Here is a 20,830-nt window from a genome sequence, read left to right on the forward strand (position 1 = left end):
GATGATGGTACCTTAACTAGGGTATTGACACCAGAAGTTGAGGAAGTAGATAAATATGCCAAGTATTTTGGAAGTACAATTGACTGAATGAAGTGATGGAATGAATGTGGTTAAGGAAGGCAGATGAGGCAGAAAGAAATGACAGTTAATTACTAAGTTTCTAGAGTGAGCAATTGAGTGGACAAAAAGGTATCACTAATATAGGAAATATCAATAAAACTGACTTGGGGAGAAGATCAGGGGAATTCAGTTTGAGGAATAAAAATAAGGAGATTTTTGTGAAACATCCAAGAAGAGGTATCCGCTAGGAAACTGGACATCTAAATAAGGATCTGGGCTAAAGTCATAAAGTTGAGAACTGTCATCAACTAGACAGTATATAAGTCATTGGAGCACATAACATCATCTAGAGTTTGGAATGTAGGTTAAGAGAAGAAAAGGATCCTGCAGCAAACCATAAACACTATGACATTTATATAGGAGGAAGGGTGGAAGAGAAGTAGACAAAGGCATAAAGTAGCACTCAAAGAGGTATGAAAAAACCAAAAGAGTGTGTTATCATAAAAGCAAAGAGAAGAAAATGTTTCCAAAAAAAGAACATAATTTCTATTAATATTACTAAAAGTTCTTGTAAAATAAAAACTTTAGTGTCCAACGAATTTGACAAAATAGAAATCACTGGGGTCCTTCCTTAGCAAGAGCAGTTCAGATGGAAAGTGAAAGACAAAAGGTGGACGAAATGAATACGGAAGAATTGATGGAGGAGAATTCCATTAAATGTGATTTATGAGAAATGCAGCATTCCCACTCAGAACATAGCATGTCATTCCAATTATTCAGACGACAGTCTTCAGTAACACTTTAGTGTTTTCTTCATATAAGCCTTAAGGTTTTCTTTTTGTATGTATTTTTGGTTGTTTTAGGGTTTCAATTCTTATGAGTGAGTTCTTTTAAAAACTCTTTTAAAAGAAACACAACTTTATCATATACACACACACATATCCTGATAAGATTGGCTTTTGTCAATAATAATGAACACATTCATTTATACTTTAATTTTATATTTCTGTTTATGTTCTTACATTTTTAATATTTTTCATTTTTTGTTTACATTTATATTTCCACTAGTTATTGTCTCAACTATTTGTTTCAGAATGTAAAGGTACACTATGAGACATACAAAGAATTCTAAACTAGTATAGCATATATTAATAAGCAAAAAAAACGAAAAGCATACCTTACCATCTCTGAACTAGAACTGAAACAACTATCTGTGGGCCTTGGAGAGCAACTGGTAGACCAACTACTCTGTGAAGACTCAAGATCTGAAAACGAACATTTAACTCGTGAAGAATGGTTTATTAATACTCTACTAAATATATACACAGGCAGCAGATATCAGCTGGTAACATAAGTTTAGCTAACATACTGCAGAGCATTTTAAAAGTGTGCCAAAACGAGTTAAAACTTGAGAAACTCCGCATCTTGGATTTCTGACAGAGTATCACGGGTTTATTCTACACTTAAAAGGTTTTCATCTACAAGTAAAATAAGGGTACATAAGGCAAGAAAGGAGAACAGAGAAAATTCAATTGATTTTTTCTAATATACGAACAATGTTTTATGAACAAATAATTTAAATAATAATTTAAAGTGTCAACCTAGAGGAAGGAGGAATAAGGCAAGTTTATTAAGTTCAAAAGCACCAGATATTTGCTAATCTAATAAACGAAGCTTCCTTGTACAATAAAAGCTGTATTTAAAAAATCAACTCAAAGCATCCAGTCCGATATTCTTTCATTATGTGCTTAATGTGTTCTCTTATGATAGAAGTAAAGTTTAAAAATAGGCCTGAGAAGTAGGTCATGACTCTTCACAATGCATAAATACTGTAGACCAAGAGGGACGTGCATTCACACTAAAGTAGCAACAAAAACAACAAAAAGTAGCTACCACCAAATCTAACAAGAGACATGCAGAATCTACTTGAGGAAAACTTTAAAGTGCTTAAAGGTGTTCTAAACAACTATTAAAGATACAAAATTAGGCTGAATTAACAAAAAGACATCCCTTGTTCTTAGATAGGTCTACTCAACATCATTAGTATGATAATCCACACTAAATCAATATATACACTTAGCATTTTCCTGATAAAACTAAAATATTTCTTTGGAGCTACACAAGTTGATTTTAAAGTTTATACAAAAAATAATCAAAATTAGCCAGAAAAATTCTTTAAAAAGTACAAAGGGAGGTGTAACTGTTTTAGAAATTAAGCATACTATAAAGCACTTACCATAAAAATAGTACAGTATTAGCACACAAAGATTAGGAAAGACCAGTAGAACAGTAAAGAAAGCCCAGCACATATGAAAAGTTAGTACATAAAAAAGGTGGTATCACAAATGCCTAGGGAAAAGATGCATTTTAAAAACCTGAATCAATACACATCTCACACCTTAAATCACAATAAACTCTAAATGGATAAAAGATTTAAGCGTAAAAATATAAAATCATACTAACACTAGAAGAAAACATTAAGTGAATTCATTTAACCTGGGAGTGTAGAGTCTTTCTAATTAAATCCAGAAGTATAAAAGAAAAGATGAATAAAATCAACCACATAAAAAAATACATTAATCCTTTGGCAAAGCAGGAGATATCATAAGGAAAGTCAAAACAAATCTAAAACCAATAATAAACTAGGAGGAAATATTTGTGACATATCACAAAGACCTAAATCTCTTTAATATATAAAGAGTTCTTAAATATCAAGAAAAAAAATACCAAAAATTCAATTGGTCAAAAGACATGAATGGAGACTTTAAAGAAAAAGAAATGAAAACAGACATTAAATATTTTTAAAAGACGTTCAACTTCACTTATAGAAAAAGAAAAGCAAACTTAAACTGCCATCTATCCGTCTGTCTACCTATCTATTTTTATAAAACTCACAAAAATTCCCAAGTTTGAACACAATCCCTATTGGTGAGGCTGTGGAATAAAAAGGCATATTTCTGGTGAGATTGCCAAATGATGCAACAGGGAATTTGGTAATATCTATCAAAATTGAATTTTGGCAATAATAACTACACAAAAAAACAATGTATCTCCCCTTTGACACAGCAATCCTACTCCTAGAAATTATCCTGAAAATGTACCTCCACAATTAAGAAACATATACACAAAGTTGTTCACCAAGCATTGTTTATAAGAACGCAATACTGGAAACAAACCAAATGTCCACCAACAGGGCATGACTGAATAAACTATAGCCCATCCACATAATAGATTACCAAATTGTCATAAATAAGGGATGAAGAAATGTCTAGTGCTAAGATGGAGAAATCTGTAAGAAACTTACTAAATAAATGAATCCATTTAATTCATCTATAAAATATCCTATATTATACAAAATATCCTATACTACATTTAAGTGAGAAAAGTGGAGAACTAAGACTCATGTGAATATGTGTGTTTATATATTCTTAGGCTTTATTTTGAAGAAAAACAGAACACAACAAAACATAGTAAAATGATAAACCATAAACCAATAAAAAAGTTACTCATATGAGGCAAAAGGAAATAGGGCAGACAAGATAGGATAGAAACCAGACTACTGGTTTACACTTCAAAAATTTAAATTAAATCCAAAAGAAAAAAGTTGATAAAGATTTCTAGGTATCCTAGCAAAGTAGATATCCGAAAGAATCATTCTATCACAGAATATCTAAAAAGTACCACAAACTATTTTTCATAAAAAGACAGTATAGACTAAAATGACCACTCAAATATGAAGTATTTGCTACACACAGCCTACAAGCAATTAGAATCTAGTATATATATATGAAAGATATATAGGATATATACATATATATCTACATATGGAAAAGATATATCCTATAAGGAAAGCCAAACTTTCTAAAAGAAATATGACCAATAGACATGAAAGGTATTTCACAGATAAACAGGGGTGGCAAATCAACCTAATTAATAATGGGAAATATAAATTAAAATTACAATGAAATACCAGATTCCAACAATGATAAAAAGCTGATCCAGTGTTAGTGAGAATATGGAACAACTAAGAGTCTTAGCTCCTGCAAGTGGGAGTTTAAACTGGCACAACTACTTTATAAAACAATTTTGTATTACCTAGAATAGATGAAGATGTGCATAACATTTGAACTAGCCAATTCTACTCCTTGACTCATATTCAAGAGAAATTTTTTATACATGTGTGCCAGGAGAAATGTCAAGAATTGTCCAAGTAGCATTGTATATTATAGCAAAATATTCAAAACAATCTAAATAACCAATGCCAGAAAATGTATAAATTGAGGTACATTCACACAACAGAAGGTTGCATAGCAGTAAATAAATAATGAAGTATACTAGAGTCACAAATATCAGAGTGGGTGAACAAAGCAAAGCAAGTTGCAGCAAAATATATAGCATTTGCCTCAATCTGTGAACAGTTCAAAACCAAGCAATGTAAAAGTCTATGTATGATACCATAAAAACAAATTCAGGATAATAGTTACCTCTAGGGGGCAGGATAGGAAATGCAATTGAGAAGATCTTCAAATGTACTGATTATGTATTATTTCTTAAGCTACAAAGTGAGTACAAGGGTATCTATTTTACTATTATTCGCTAAAATGTACATATATGTTACATATATTCATCATGTATAACACATTTTATAAAAGATAAAAGTAGTTTTGAAGACAACTGCATTACTAGTATATTCTAAGATATCTAGGAAACATATTTGCTGGCAAAAACCTAAAAAAAAGCACTTAAAACAATTTCCACTTAAATGTTAGTTTTTTTAAAAGAAAAAATTCACTTATACTGACAGACTTTTGTAGTAGAGGTTGGTCTGCCTTTTAAAGAACACGTTCCTCCTTTTTCCATCAGAATCTAAAAGAAAAATAAAATTTAAGAACTCCTAAGTATACACAATAATATCCACTTATAGCTCCCTTTTCACCCCACCAAATCATTTTACAGTACTCTTCCTTCATATTACTTTAATTCCACAAAGATAATTTTAAACTCACAAAGAAAAATTTGCCTATGACAAACAATAAAACAAAACAAAATTGAAATTCATTTAGAAACAGCAAGCAACAGAAGAGACACTTGATAAGAAATGAATTGACAAAAAAGAAAGGATTCAGGTAATCATAACAAATGCAGCTGAAAAAAGGAAAAGATACTAAAGCAATTTGGAGATTTATTCTGTTTTTCTTTTTCTAATTTGTTAAGTTGGATATCAGTTCATTTATTTTCAGGTTTTTTAAATAGTAAAAGCTCTTAGAGGTATCAATTTTCTACAGAACACACCATTGGTTTTGGTTTTCATCAATTTCTATGTAATTTTTAATTTGTTTTCATTTCCTTTTCTTTTTTTCTTTTTCAAAACCAGAGTGTTTCTTAATTTTCAAGAAGATAAGGGAGGTTAAGCAACTTCTTTTCCTCTTCTTTAGTTCTAATTTAATGAATTTTTATTAGAGAATATGGCTATGAATCTCTCCTTAGATAAATCTCTTAGACTTTCTTTGTGGCTTACTACATGAATTATGTTTGCAAATATAGTAGGGACTTATAGAAAACATATATTCTCTGTTGGTGGGATATACAGTTTTTGATAGACAGATGGGTAGCATAAAGGAGAAACCATCTAGTTGTTCACCAAACATGTTTCCCTTTCCTTTTAAGCATAAAGCTAAAACACATTTCCTACCCTCCCTTGGAGTTGGTTTGGACACGTGATTTAAGTTCCGGTCATGGGCAAAGTGGTGTACACCACTGCCAGTGCTGGCCCATAAAAATTTTCTCCACAATCCTCCACTTCCTTTTCCCTTCCACTATACCCAGTATCAACAAGTTGGAAACCTACCAGTTGAAGATACCAGAGTCCCTACCAGCTTGGAGCCCTGAATAACTTTGTCGAGCAAAGCCTCTTTTCTAACCTCACTATTTAATCATTCAAAAAGCCTTGTACATTCAACTCTTAGAATATTCAAGCCCCAAACCTGCACCAGTAAGACACAAGCTGAGAAAGCTATATAGACCCCCAAAACAGGCAAACCCTCCAATATCCACTTCAGATCTGTTGATAGAGGATAACAGACAAATAAAATGGTCCCAAAGAGAGGAAACTAAATTATTTAAGGAATTTCCCCATCCTCTAGGATAGCAAGATTTTCACACAATGTCTGCCCAGCAGGATTTCATGATCGGTATGGATCAGTAACTCTGTATCACCTCTTCTTCTCCTTTCTGAATGGGCTTTTCATTGAATTTTTACTCTCATTGTTCCAATAATATATATTTTATTTATATATATCTTGCCATCTTTTTATTTTTAACCTCTATTATTATGTTCTACATGTTTCTTGAAAAACTATAAAGATTATTTTTTTCTTCTCAATTTGATATTCTTTGAATCTTGTTAAGAAAAATCAACCTCTTTATATTTCATATATTAATTGCTAAGCAGGTTTCATTCCTTACATTTTACCTTTCCCATTTATCTAAAAGTTATTTCATTCTTTCCCATCTTGATCAGGTTTCCTAGTGTGACATCCCCACTCCCTTGAATTCTGAATATCTTCTACGTGTCTTTATTTCTCTAGTGATTACCTTCCCATTGGTAACAACCATAATTTAAATCTTATTCCTCTACTACTTTAAAATTAAATAAGTTCCAGTTCAAGATGGCAATGTAGGAGGATCCTGAACTCACCTCCTCCCACAGACACACCAAATCTACAGCTACATACAGAACAATTTCCTCTGAAAGAAACCCCAAAACAAGCTCAGAGACTCCTATACATCAGGGGAATGAGAAAAAACCCACAGTCAAATGGGTAGGAGAGGCCGAGACACAATCTTACCATAAACCCCACCCTGGGCATGGTGATCCACAACCAGGAGGGAACCCACAACTCTGAGCTTCTCCCCAAGGAGTGAATGGCTTGACCCTCATATCTGGTACTTGAACTTTTAAGACCTTCACCAAAGAGATAAGCCCCCAAAACGTCAAGTTTTGAAAGCCAAGAGGGCTTGTGTCCATGAGACCCACAAGGCTACACGGAACTGAAAAACAGTTCCTAAAGGGCTCGCACAGGCTCACCATGCTGCACCCCAGGGCCTAGAGCAGAGGCAGCTCACTGACTATCCAGTCTTTCTGTGAAACAAGCCTATTAGCTTATCCTCATAGCTGCAAACTAAGAGTCAGGCTTCTAATTAAACTCACATCTAAGGGCTGACCGTAATCCTCTCCAGTGAACTCGGAGGCTGGGTACCATCTTTCCACTCTCCCGCTGCCTCGCTCACGGTCACCAGTACCTTGCAGAATGGAGCTTACATTTGAGGGTCCCACAGGACTGTAACAAATGGAGAAAGAGTTCCTAACTGGCTACCCTCCAGGGCAAAGCAAAGAGACAGTAGATTGAATCACACCCCAATCCTTCTGTGAGAGAAGCCTATTTGCTTATCTTAAATCTTTGGCCTAAGGAGCAGGCTTCTAATTTAACACACATCTACAGGCCTACTGAAATATTCTCCAAAGACCATAGAGCCCAGCGGGCACCATCTTCACAGTCCAACTCTGCCTTGCTCCAAGTCACCAGTATCTCCCAGAAAAGAGCTTGTGCACATTGTCTGGAGGCCCAGTTTTCGCAGCTGCCACCCATGGGATGCCCCTGGATCAGCTGGCTCTGGTAGCCAGCAAGGCTTTGAAGGGGATCAGAATTGGCCATCTGAGCCAGCCCTGATGGCCTAGTGGTTGAAGTTCGGTGTGTTCCACTTTGGTGGCCTGGGTTTGGTTCCCGGCCATGGAACCACATGGCTCGTCTGTCAGCAGCCATGCTGTGGCGGCAGACCACATAGAAGAACTAAGACTTACAACTAGAATATACAACCATGCACTGAGGCTTTGGGGAGGGGAAAAAAAATGAAAGAGAGACGAAGATTGGCAATAGATGTTAGCTCAGGGCAAATCTTTCCCAGAAAAAAAAAAAAAAAGAATTTGCCACCCCAAAATGTGTCTCTTTGCCTTGATTATTTTAAGGACAAAAGAGTCTTTGACTCTTTGAAAGAAATTCTGACCTTCCCCCTAACTGCCTAAAAGAATTTAAGATAGAAGGGCCTGTCCCAGGAAGGAGATATCACCATAGATAATTCTAGGTGTGGTAGACAGAAAGACATCTAGCAAGGGCCATTTTACCAAAAGATCTCTTTCAGTTCCCATTGTCTACAGATGGCCCAGCAAACACTTGTTTATCAAACATTTCCATTTCCATCGTCATGTAAATTGCCTTCCTCTCCTTTGAAGTCCCAAACCACTACCCCCAATATCCTCCTTTATCTTTAGCTGAAGATGGTATTAAGGTGGCAATTTCAGCCACTCCAGCAAGATTTTCCTGGGTTTCTCCCATGTACATATGTTATCAAACTTTGATTTTCTCCTGTTATTCTGTCTCATGTCAATTTAATTCTTAGACCAGCCAGAAGGACCCAGAGGGTAGAGGAATTGTTTTCCTCCCCTACAGTTTACGTTCACAGGTCCCACAGGACTATAATGAACAAAGAAAGAGTTCCTAACCAGCTACCGGTCCAGGGCACAGCAGTGAGGCAGCAGACTGAAATGCCCATCTTTCTGTGAAAGAAGCCTATTAGCTTATCTTCATACCTGTGGCCTGAGGGACAAGCTTCTAACTAAGCACAGACCTAGGGGCTAATTGCAATCCTCTCCAGAGACCAGGAAGCCCAATGGTTACCATCTTCACACTCTCCATCTGTCCCACCCTAGGTTGCTAATGTCTCCAAGAAAGGAGATTGTGCACATATCTAGCACCAGGGTTTCTGTGTCAGCTGCCCAAAAGACACATCCCTTGATAGCCTGGCTCTGGTGGCCAGCAGGGCTTGTGTTCATAGATTCAACAGGATGTCAGCAAACAAACAGTTCTTATATGGCTATCACACCAGGGCTCAGTGCAGACGAGCACACAGAAATGCTCATGTCAAAGTCTTCCCATGAATGAGGTATATTTACATACTTCAAAAGCTGCTGCATCAGGGTCCAGTTTCCAATTAGACTGAATCTAGATGTTGACTGAGATCTTCCCTATTGGGACACCGGCAGGTTTTTACACACCCTCAAATACTGGAAGCCACTAAAAATAAAGTAGACTGCTTGAACAACCACAAAGGTTTGAGAGACAACCAAGAGCTACAGCAGGGTTGAAACATAAGGTTCATCTCCTGCACGAGGCCACTTCTTCAAGACTAGAGAGGTGGCTGGTTTACAGAATGCATGGAAACCAACACAGAGAATCAAGGAAAATAAAGAAACAGAAGAAGACATTCCATATGAAAGAACAAGATAAAGCCTCAGAAAAAGACCTTAATGAAATAAGTGATTTACCTGATAAAGAGTTCAAATTAGCCATCAAAAAGATGCTCACCAAGGTCAGGAGAAAAATACATGAACAAAGTGAGAATTTCAACAAAGAGAACATAGCGTAGAAAGTATAAGAAAAATACCAAAAATAAATCACAGAGCTGAAAAATACAATAGAAAGGTACAAAAGAAGACTAGATAAAGCCAAAGAAAGGATCAGCAAACAAAAAGACAGGGCAGTGGAATTTACCCAATCAGAGGAGCAAAAAGAAAAAGGAATGAAAAAGAATGAAGATAGCACAAGGAACTTATTGACAACATCAAGTGGACCAATATTTGTATTATAGGGGTCCCAAAAGAAGAAAGGGGCAGAAAATTTATCTAAAGAAATTATGACTGAAACTTCCCTAACATGGGGAAAGAAACAGACATCCAGATCCAGGAAGCCCAGAGAGTTCCAAATGAGATGTACTCAAAGAGACCTCACCAAGACACATTATAATTAAGTTATCAAAAGTTAAAGACAAGGAAAGAATCTTAAAAACAGCAAGGTAAAAACAACTTGTTACATCCAAGGAAACCCTCATAAGACTATTAGCAGATCTTAAGCAGAAACTTTGCAGGCCAGAAGGGAGTGGCACAACATATTCAAAGTGCTGGAAGAAAAAAACTGCTAGTCAAGAATACCCCATCCAGCAAAGCTGTCCTTCAGAATAGAAGGATAGATAAAAAGTTTTCCAGACAACCAAAAGCTAAAAGAGTTTATCATCACTAGACTGGCCTTACAAGAAATGTTAAAGGGACTTTAAGCTAAACCGAGAGGGCCCTAAATCAGTAACAGGAAAACATATAAAATTATAAATCTTACTGGTAAAGGTAACTATATAGTAAAATTCAGAATAATCTAATGTTGTAGGTGATGGGTTAATCACTTATCAAGCTAGTATGAAGGTTAAAAGACAAAAGTACTAAAAATAACAACTACAATGATTTGTTAATAAATACACAAGATAAAAAGATATAAGCTGTGACATCAAAAACATAAAACTTGGGAGGGCAGTAAAAATTTAGATCTTTAGAATGCATTCAAACTTAAGTTTTTAAGAATTTAGAATGTTATAAGTTGTTTTACATAAGCCTCATGGTAACACAAAGCAAAAACCTACAGTAGATACACAAAAGATAAAGAAAAAGGAATCCTAAGCACACCATTACAGAAAATCATCAAAATCACAAAGAAAGAAAAAAAGAAAAAAACAAAGGAATTACAAAACAATCAGAAAAAAATGAACAAAATGGCAATAAGTCCACACCTATTAATAATTACTTTAAATGTAAATGGACTAAATTCTCCACTCAAAAAATATGGAGTGGCTAAATAGACTGAAAAAACAAGATCCATCTATATGCTGCCTATAAGAAACTCACTTCAGAGGTAAGGACACACACAGTCTGAAAGTAAAGGGACAGAAAAAGATATTCCATGCAAATGAAAACCAAAAACAACCTGGCATAGGTATACATATATCACACAAAATAGACTTTAATACAAAGAGACTTGGAGACAAAGAGAGTAATAAGAGACAAAGAAGGTCATTATATAGTCATGCACCACATAAAAACGTTTCAGTCAACAACAGACTGTGTATACAACAGTGATCCTTTAAGAAAAGTAACATATAGTCTAGGTGTGTAGCAGGCTATACCATTGAGGTTTGTGTAAGTACTGTAAGAGAGGAAGAAATTTTCCTCTACTCTTCTAGGTTTTTCTGGCTGATCTAAAAATTAAATTGACACGAGACAAATTAACAGGAGAAAAACAAAAGTTTAATAACATGTACACATGTGAGAAACACAATAAAACCAAGTAACTAGCCAAAGCCTTCACCTTAAATATCATCTTCAGGTAAAGACAAAATAAGATGTTGGAGATGAAGAGAGTCAGGGACTTGAAAGGGAAAGAAGGCAATTCACAGGTAAGTGAAAAGGAGCAAATGCTTAGAAAACATGTGTTTGGCCACAGAAACAGAAAAACACAGAAGGGAGTCCAAAAATCAGGCTTTTCTAGGTGCCTTCCTGTCTATCACCTAGTTCATGTTATGCTAAGGTGATAGCTTGCTTCCTGAGACAGCTTTTTTTAATCTGAATTCTTTTAGGCAGTTAAGGGGTAGGTTACAAGACAAACGTTCTAAGTCTTTTTTTCTCAGAAATAGTCAGCCTAAAACAATCCTCACGTTAAAGAGACACATTTTGGGATGGCAAATTTTGTTCCCCTTTAGTATGCTCTATGAGGTTCTCACAATGATTAAATTGCCTACTGACGTATTTCTCAGAATGTATCCCATCATTAAGCAATGCATGACTGCATAATAAAAAAGGGGTGAATCCAACAAAAGGATATGACATTTGTAAATATTTATGCACTCAACACAGGAACACCAAAATAAATAAAACAAATATTAACAGACCTAAAGAGAGAAAATATACAACAATACAACAGTAGGGGACTTTAATACCCCACTTTCATCAAAGGATAGATCATCCAGTCAGAAAATCAATAAAAACATATTGGCCTTACATGGCACTTTAGACCAGATAGATCAAACATACATAAACAGGACATTCCATCCACAAGCAACAGAATACACATTCTTCTCAAGCACACAAGGAACATTCTCCAGGATAGACCATATGTTAGGCCACAAAACAAATCTTAATAAATTTAAGAAGACTGAAATCACATTAAACACGTTTTCTAACTGCAATGACGTGAAACTCAAAATCAATTACAAGAAGAAAACTGGAAAATTCACAAATATGTGGATATTAAATAACATGCTCCTGAACAACTAATGGGTCAAAGAAGAATCAAAAAAGAAATTAAAAAATATCTTGAGACAAATGAAAATGGAAATACAACATACCAAAACTTATGGGATGCAACAAGAGCAGTTCTAAGATGGAAGTTCCTGGTGATAAATGCCCACATTAAGAAACAAGAAAGATCTCAAATAAACAACACAGCTTTACACCTCAAGGAACAAGAAAATGAACAAACTGAACCTAGTTAGTAAAAGACGGAAATAGCAAAGATCAGAGTGAAAATAAATGAAATAGACACTAAAAGACACTAGAAAAGATCAATGAAACGAGCTGGTTTTTTGAAAAGATAAACAAAATCGACAAACCATTAGCTAGATTTAACAAGAAAAGAGAGAGAGGACTCAAATAAATAAAATCAGAAATGAAAGAAAAGCCGTTACAACTGATATCACAGAAATAAAAAGCATCATAAGACACCATTATGATTAATTATACAACAACAAACTGGACAATCTAGAAGAAAAAGATAAATTTCTAGAAACATACGACCTACCAAGACTAATTCATGAAGCAATAGAAAATATGAATAGACTTATTACTAGTAAAGATATCAAACCAGTAATCAAAAACTTCCCAATGTCAAAAGTCCAGGACCAATGGCTTCCACTGGTGAATGCTGCCAAACATTCAAAGAAGAATTAATACCTATCCTTCTCAAACTATTTCAAAAAAGAGAAGAGGAGACAACTCTTCCAAACTCCTTTTATGAGGCCAGCATTACCCTGATATCCAAACTAGTCAAGGACACCACAAGAAAAGAAAATCACAGGACAATATCCCTGATGAACATACATACAAAAATCCTCAATAAAACATTAACACTTCAATCTAGGTGAATGGCACTATCCCATCAACTACCCATTTACCCAAATAATAAATCCAGGTCTCCTTCAATGTTTTCCTTCTCCCTTAACTAATCAACAACAACTATCAAATCAAGATCTTCTAAATCTTTGTGATAGCTCTTCCCTCATTTCCATCCTTACTTACACTGCTCAACTTCAAGCCCTCATTATTTTTTGCCCTGCCTTGAGTCATGCCACTTCTCAAATCTCTCATTGTTGCTAGAGTCAACTTTTTAATACTCAGATGTCATCAAATTCCTCTACTAAAATTTTTTCAGTGGCTCTGTTTGGTGACAGAAAATAAAACTGGTATATGTCATGTAAAGTCTTTTATGATCTAGCCCTTTATATTGTCTAGAATTATCTTTTGCCATTCCGCCATCGCTTGTAATTTACACTATAGTAGTAGCAATAACAACAACTGGAATGAAGTTACTTTGCAGCTTCTAAAATAAGCTATACTCTCTCACTTGTTAGTTTCTATCTATGTTGCTTCTTCATAGTATGAAGGCAGTTTGTCCATTTGGTAAACTTATTAATTGATATCTGGATCAAAAGTTTTCTCCTCTATTACATCTTCCTCCTGACTAGCCATGAAACTTAGAATTATTTTTTACTTGTCTCCCACTGCCCTTTGTACAAACCCCAATTGGAGCAATTTATCTAAATGTATTATATTTTTTTCTGTTTCTCTCTAGCTACTAGACCATAGCTTCCTAAAAACAGGTCCCATGTCCCTTCATCTCTGTACCTTGCAGAGTCTAGTGCATAACACAATATAAGCTTCATAAGAACAAAAACTGTTTCTTCACCACTGAATCTTCAGTGTCTAGCATACAGGAGAACGACAATAAATTCTATTAAATGAATTCATGATATGTACTCAATGTACATACTGAAGACAAAAAGACAAAACAATTAATATAGTTGAAAATATACAGTCAGATAAGACAAAAGTTTGAATCCTGGCTCAAATGTGTAACTTTGAACAAGTTATTTAATCTTTCTGAACTTGAGTCTCTTTTGCTGTGAAGAGCTTACAGGATCCGGCTCTTGTAGATTAGAACTAAGTGAAACAGAAACTAGTGACCTACTCAACAAAGAATTCAAACAAAATATCATGAGGATGCTCACAGATATGCGGAGAAGAATGGATGAACACAGTGAGCACATCAGCAAAGAACTGGAAGATATAAAAAAAAAATCAGAAATGAAGAATACAATACTCAAAATGAGAAATTCACTCGAGGGACTCAATAACAGAGTAGAGGAAGGAGAAGAACGGATCAGCGAACTAGATGAAAGACTAGAGGAAATCACCCAAGCAGAACAGAAAAGAGAAAAAAGAATTAGACAGAATGAGAAGAGAGTAAGGGAACTCTGGGACAATATCAAGCATGCTAACATTAGGATTATAGGGGTCCCAGAAGGAGAAGAGAGAGACAAAGGGACAGAAAGTTTATTTGTAGAAATAATCGAGGAAAATTTTCCTAACCTGAGGAATGAAACAGACATCCAACTTCAGGAAGCACAGAGAGCTCCAAACAAGAGAAGCCCAAAGAGGCCCACACCAAGACATATTATAATCAAAATGTCTAAAATTAAAGACAAAGAGAGAATCCTAACAGCAGCAAGAGAAAGGCCGCAAGTGACATATAAAGGGAAGCCCATCAGACTATCAGTGGACTTCTCAGTCGAGACCCTACAGGCAAGAAGAGAATAGCACGACATATTTAAAGGCTAAAAGGAAAAAACCTACAACCAAGAATACTCTATCCATCAAGGTTGTCATTCAGAATGGAAGGAGAGATAAACAGCTTCCCAGACAAGCAAAAATTAAAGGAGTTTATCACCAAGAAACCAGTTCTGCAAGAAATGCTGAAGGGACTTATTTAAGCGGGAAAGCAATAACCACAAATAGAGATAAAAAAAAAAAATTATCAAAAAAACCCAAAACAACAACAACAAAAGACAGGCAATAAAATCACTAGTAAGGTAAAAGGACAGTAAAGGCAGCAGATCAACTACCTGTGAAGATAATATGAAGGTTAAAAGACAAATGTACTAAAATCACCTATTTCAATGATAAGAGGGTAACAGATAGACACACACTAAACACAAGACTATATATGATGTGAAAAACATAATGTGGGAGGAGGGGAGTGAAAAAGTAGAGCTTTTAGAAAGAGGTCAAGCTAAAGAGTCTATCTACTCAATATAGACTGTTACATGCACAGTATATTAAATAGGATCCTCATGGTAACCACAAACCAGAAACCTATAACAAGCAGGACAAAAAGTAAGACAAAAGAAATCAAACATATTACTAAAGATAACCATCAAACCACAAGGGAAGAGAGCAAGAGAAAAAGAAAGGAACTGAGAAGAACTACTAAAACACCCAAAAAAAGAAAAAGTGACAAAATGGCAATAAATACATATTTATCAATAACTACTTTAAATGTCAATGGACTAAATGCTCCAATCAAATGCCATAGGGTGGCCAACTGGATAAAAAAACAAGATCCATGTATATGCTGCATACAAGAGACACACTTCAGACCTACAGACACTCACAAACTGAAAGTGAAAGGATGGAAAAAGATATTCCATGCAAATGGCAAAGAAAAGAAAGCAGGGGTAGCAATACTTATATCAGACAAAATAGACTTTAAATCAAAAACTGTAATAAGAGACAAAGACAGGCACTACATAAAGATAAAGGGAACAATCCAACAAGAAAATATAACACTTGTAAATATCTACGCACCCAACATAGGAGCACCTAAATATATAAAGCAATTATTAACAGACATAAGAGGAGAAATAGACAGTAACACAATAATAGTAGGGGACTTTAACACTCCACTTACACCAATGGATAGATCATCCAAACAGAAGATCAATAAGGAAACACTCGCCTTAATGGACACATTAGACCAGATGGACTTAGTAGATATATACAGAACATTCCATCGAAAAACCACAGAATACACATTCTTTTCAAATGCCCATGGAACGTTCTCCAGGATTGATCACATATTAGGCCACAAAACAAGTCTCAATAAATTTAAGAAGATCGAAATAATACCGTGCATCTTTTCTGACCACAAAGGTATGAAACTGGAAATCAACTACAGAAAGAAAACCAGAAAAGCCACAAAAATGTGGAGATTGAACAAAACGCTACTGAACAATGATTGGGTCAATGAAGAAATCAAAGAAGATATCAAAAAATTCCTGGAGACAAATGAAAATTAAAAGATGACATGCCAAAATCTGTGGGATACAGCAAAAGCGGTTCTACAAGGGAAGTTTATAGCAATTCAGGCCTACCTCAACAAAGAAGAAAAATCCCAAATAGACAATCTAAAAGCATACCTAAAGGTACTGGAAAAAGAACAACAAACAAAGCCCAAAATCAGAAGGAAGGAAATAATAAAAATCAGAGCAGAAATAAATGAAATAGAGACTAAGAAAACAATAGAAAAAATTAATGAAACCAAGAGCTCGTTCTTCGAAAAGATAAACAAAATTGACAAACCCTTAGCTAGACTCACCAAGAAAAAAAGAGAGAAGGCTCAAATAAATAAAATCAGAAATGAAAGAGCAGAGATTACAACGGTCACCTCAGAAATACAAAAGATAATAAGAGAATACTATGAAAAGCTATACGCCAACAAATTGGATAATCTAGAAGAAATGGATAAATTCTTAGAAACATACAACCTTCCAAAACTGGACCAAGAAGACGTAGAAAATTTGAATAGACCGATCACCAGTAAGGAGATCGAAACAGCAATCAAAAACCTCCCAAAAAATAAAAGTCCAGGACCAGATGGCTTCCCTGGTGAATTCTACCAAACACTCAAAGAAGAGTTAATACCTATCCTTCTCAAACTCTTCCAAAAAATTGAAGAGGAGGAGAGGCTTCCTAACTCCTTCTACGAAGCAAACATTATCCTGATACCAAAACCAGACAAGGACAACACAAAAAAAGAAAATTACAGGCCAATATCACTGATGACCATCGACGCAAAAATCCTCAACAAAATACTAGCAAATCGAATACAATGATACATTAAAAAGATCATACATCATGATTAAGTGGGTTTCATTCCGGGGATGCAGGGATGGTTTAACATCTGCAAATCTAACAACGTGATACACCACATTAACAAAATGAAGAATAAAAATCACATGATCATCTCAACAGATGCAGAGAAAGCATTTGACAAGATACAGCATCCATTTATGATAAAAACTCTAAATAAAATGGGTATAGAATACCTCAACATAATAAAGGCCATATATGACAAACCCACAGCATATATCATTTTCAATGGAGAAAATCTGAAAGCTATCCCTCTAAGAACAGGAACCAGACAAGGATGCCCGCTGTCACCACTCTTATTTAACATAGTATTGGAAGTCCTAGCCAGAGCAATCAGGCAAGAAAAAGAAATACAAGGGATCCACATTGGAAAAGAAGAAGTGAAACTGTCACTCTTTGCAGATGACATGATTTTATATCTAGAAAACCCTAAAGAGTCCACTAAAAAACTTTCAGAAATAATAAAGGAATATAGTCAAGTTGCGGGACACAAAATCAATGTACAAAACTCAGTTGCGTTTCTATACACGCACAACGAAGTAGCACAAAGAGAAATTAAGAATACAATCCCATTTACAATTGCAACAAAAAGAATAAAATACCTATGAATAAACTTAACCAAAGAGGTGAAAGATCTCTACACCGAAAACTATAAAACATTGTTGAAAGAAATCAAAGAAGACACAAAGAAATGGAAAGATATTCCGTGCTCTTGGATTGGAAGAATTAACATCGTTAAAATGTCCATACTTCCTAAAGCAATCTATAGATTCAACACAATCCCTATCAAAGTTCCAACAACATTTTTTACAAAAATAGAGCAAAGAATCCTACAAGTTATATGGAACAACAAAAGACCCCGAAGAGCCAAAGGATTCCTGAGAAAAAAGAACAAAGCTGGAGGTATCACACTCCCTGATTTCAAATTGTACTACAAAGCCATAGTAACCAAAACAGCATGGTACTGGCACAAAAACAGACACACAGATCAATGGAACAAAATTGAGAGCCCAGAAGTAAACCCACACGTTTATGGACAGCTAATATTTGACAAGGGAGCCAAGAGCATACGATGGAGAAAGGAGAGTCTCTTCAATAAATGGTGTTGGGAAAACTGGACAGCCACATGCAAAAGAATGAAAGTACACCATTCCCTTACACCATGCACAAAAATCAACTCAAAATGGATTAAAGACTTGAATGTAAGACCCGAAACCATGAGACTTCTAGAAGAAAACATAGGCAGTATGCTCTACGACATTGGTCTGAGCAGCATATTTTCAAGTCCCATGTCTGACTGGGCAAGGGAAACAAAAGAAAAAATGAACAAATGGGAGTACATCAAACTAAAAAGCTTCTGCACAGCAAAGGAAACCATCAACAAAACGAAAAGAGAACCTAACAATTGGGAGAAGCATTTGCAAACCATATATCAAATAAGGGGCTAATATCCAAAATATACAAAGAACTTATATAGATCAACAACAAAAAAACCAACAATCCAATTAGAAAATGGGCAAAAGATCTGAACAGAGATTTCTCCAAAGATATCCAGATGGCCAACAGGCATATGAAAAGATGCTCAACATCATTAGCTATCAGGGAAATGCAAATCAAAACTACAATGAGGTATCACCTCACTCCGGTGAGAATGGCTATAAATAACAACACAGGAAACAACGAATGTTGGAAAGGGTGTGGAGAGAAGGTGCAGCCACTATGGAAAGCAGTTTGGAGTATCCTCAGAAAATTAAGGATAGATCTACCATACGATCCAGCTATTCCACTGCTGGGTATTTATCCAAAGAACTTGAAAACGCAAAGGGATCTTGCACCCCTATGTTCATTGCGGCATTATACACAATAGCCAAGACTTGGAAGCCACCTAGGTGCCCATCAAGGGACGAATGGATAAAGAAGATGTGGTATTTATACACGATGGACTACTACTCAGCCATAAGAAATGACGAAATCTGGCCATTTGTGACAACATGGATGGACCTTGAGGGTATTATGCTGAGTGAAATAAGTCAGAGGGAGAAAGTCAAATACCATATGATCTCACTCATAAGTAGAAGATTAAAAACGACAAAAAGAAAAAAAAAACACATAGCATTGGAGATTGGACTGGTGGTTACCACTGGGGGAGGCAGGAGGGCAAAAGGGGTGATTAGGCTCACATGTGAGGGGATGCACTATAATTAGTGTTCGGGCGGGGAACATGATGTAACATACACAGAATTCGAAATACGAGGTACATCCGAAAAAAAAAAAATTTAAAGAAATAAAGAAATAAATGCATCTAGATTGGTTTTTCTCAAATAAACACATTATAGTTTCTGAAAAGGCAATAATTTTATTTCTAGACCTAAACTATAATTTCTCCAGAGTAAGAAAAGTAGCCTAAAAAGAAATTTTTCAATAAAAGCTAACCTTAAATGAAAGTACACTGCAAATACTAAAATATGACATGAATTATCAACTGACTTAATTGGAAAGATAATGTAAAATGTACTTTACCTCACCAAGTCCAAAGTTCCACGACTGCTTAGAAGGCAATTCTTTCAAAGGGATATTACCCCTAGGGTCACAAATAAGACAGTATTAAAGTTTGATTTATTCTCTCTGAAAATTATTGTTCTAAATTATGGTTCCCAAAGTTGGCTGCAGATCAGAATTATAAGGGAAGCTTTTTAAAAAATAAATAAGCTCCATCCTAAGGGTGTGGGTCAAACTTGGTATTTTGTATTTTAAAATCACCCCCTTGAGTGATTCAGTTCTGCACCCAGCTTTGAGAACCATGTTCTAAAATCACTTTCATAAAGTACATTTTAAAATTCAAGGTCTAACATGCTAGTTTTTATTCATAAGTTTCGGAATACCTGGAAGTTTGACAGCAAAGAACCTAATTTTTTTATTTTATTAAATAAGTTGTGAATGTTTTATTCGTTGTGCCAATCCCATAAAAATGGCATATAGGTATTCTTTTTACAAATAGATATTTTAAATATTTCCATAAGAAAGTACTTCTAAAATAAAAACCTATTCTAATTCATGATTGTTAATTACCAAGATTTGACTAAACCACAATTATTACCAAGAAAGTTAGGACTATTCCGAAACTACAAGTTTTCTTTAATTAAGTATAACTGCAGTCCCATAAACTCTTGATATGTTTGCTTATGCCATTAGCATCTGAATTCTATTACTCCCTTGTTCTGATTCTATACTAACCAAGCCACCTTCCCATGGAGAGCTGCCAAAAATTAGAAAACATGCTTATCATGCCAGTAAACATTCCTATATAAGTAACCCTTCTATTTCTTACTGTAAATTAAGAAATTGACATTCTGGTGAGTGTGTAAGTTTCTTGAACACATAAGTCAGTTTTCTCAAATCTAATTAACACTAAGATTCAGATAAGATGACGGCTTTGTGCTGGCAAATACGAGCACCATACTCTCAACTAGGGTGATATTACTAAGATTCTGACAACTGGTAAGCCTTTGTAGAGGCCAGTCTGCCCACTCTGAGACAGCAACACCCCTACCTCACATTGCATCAATTCAA

The 20,830-nt window shown here is 35.2% G+C and overlaps 1 protein-coding gene across 1 annotated transcript in view; it reads right to left on the reverse strand.

The window, feature by feature from the left end:
• LOC123276111 (regulator of DNA class I crossover intermediates 1-like) overlaps positions 1-20,830 on the reverse strand; it is a 72,225-nt gene that overhangs the window by 2,440 nt on the left and 48,955 nt on the right. Inside the window, exons 10-12 of the mRNA XM_070491462.1 lie at positions 19,781-19,841; positions 4,863-4,926; positions 1,243-1,325 (exon numbers count right to left, since the gene is read on the reverse strand). Coding sequence (XP_070347563.1) covers positions 1,243-1,325; positions 4,863-4,926; positions 19,781-19,841 — 208 coding nt within the window. The remainder of the gene's footprint in view (positions 1-1,242; positions 1,326-4,862; positions 4,927-19,780; positions 19,842-20,830) is intronic.

Source organism: Equus asinus, chromosome 20 (genome assembly GCF_041296235.1).
Source record: "Equus asinus isolate D_3611 breed Donkey chromosome 20, EquAss-T2T_v2, whole genome shotgun sequence".
Taxonomy (NCBI): domain Eukaryota; kingdom Metazoa; phylum Chordata; class Mammalia; order Perissodactyla; family Equidae; genus Equus; species Equus asinus.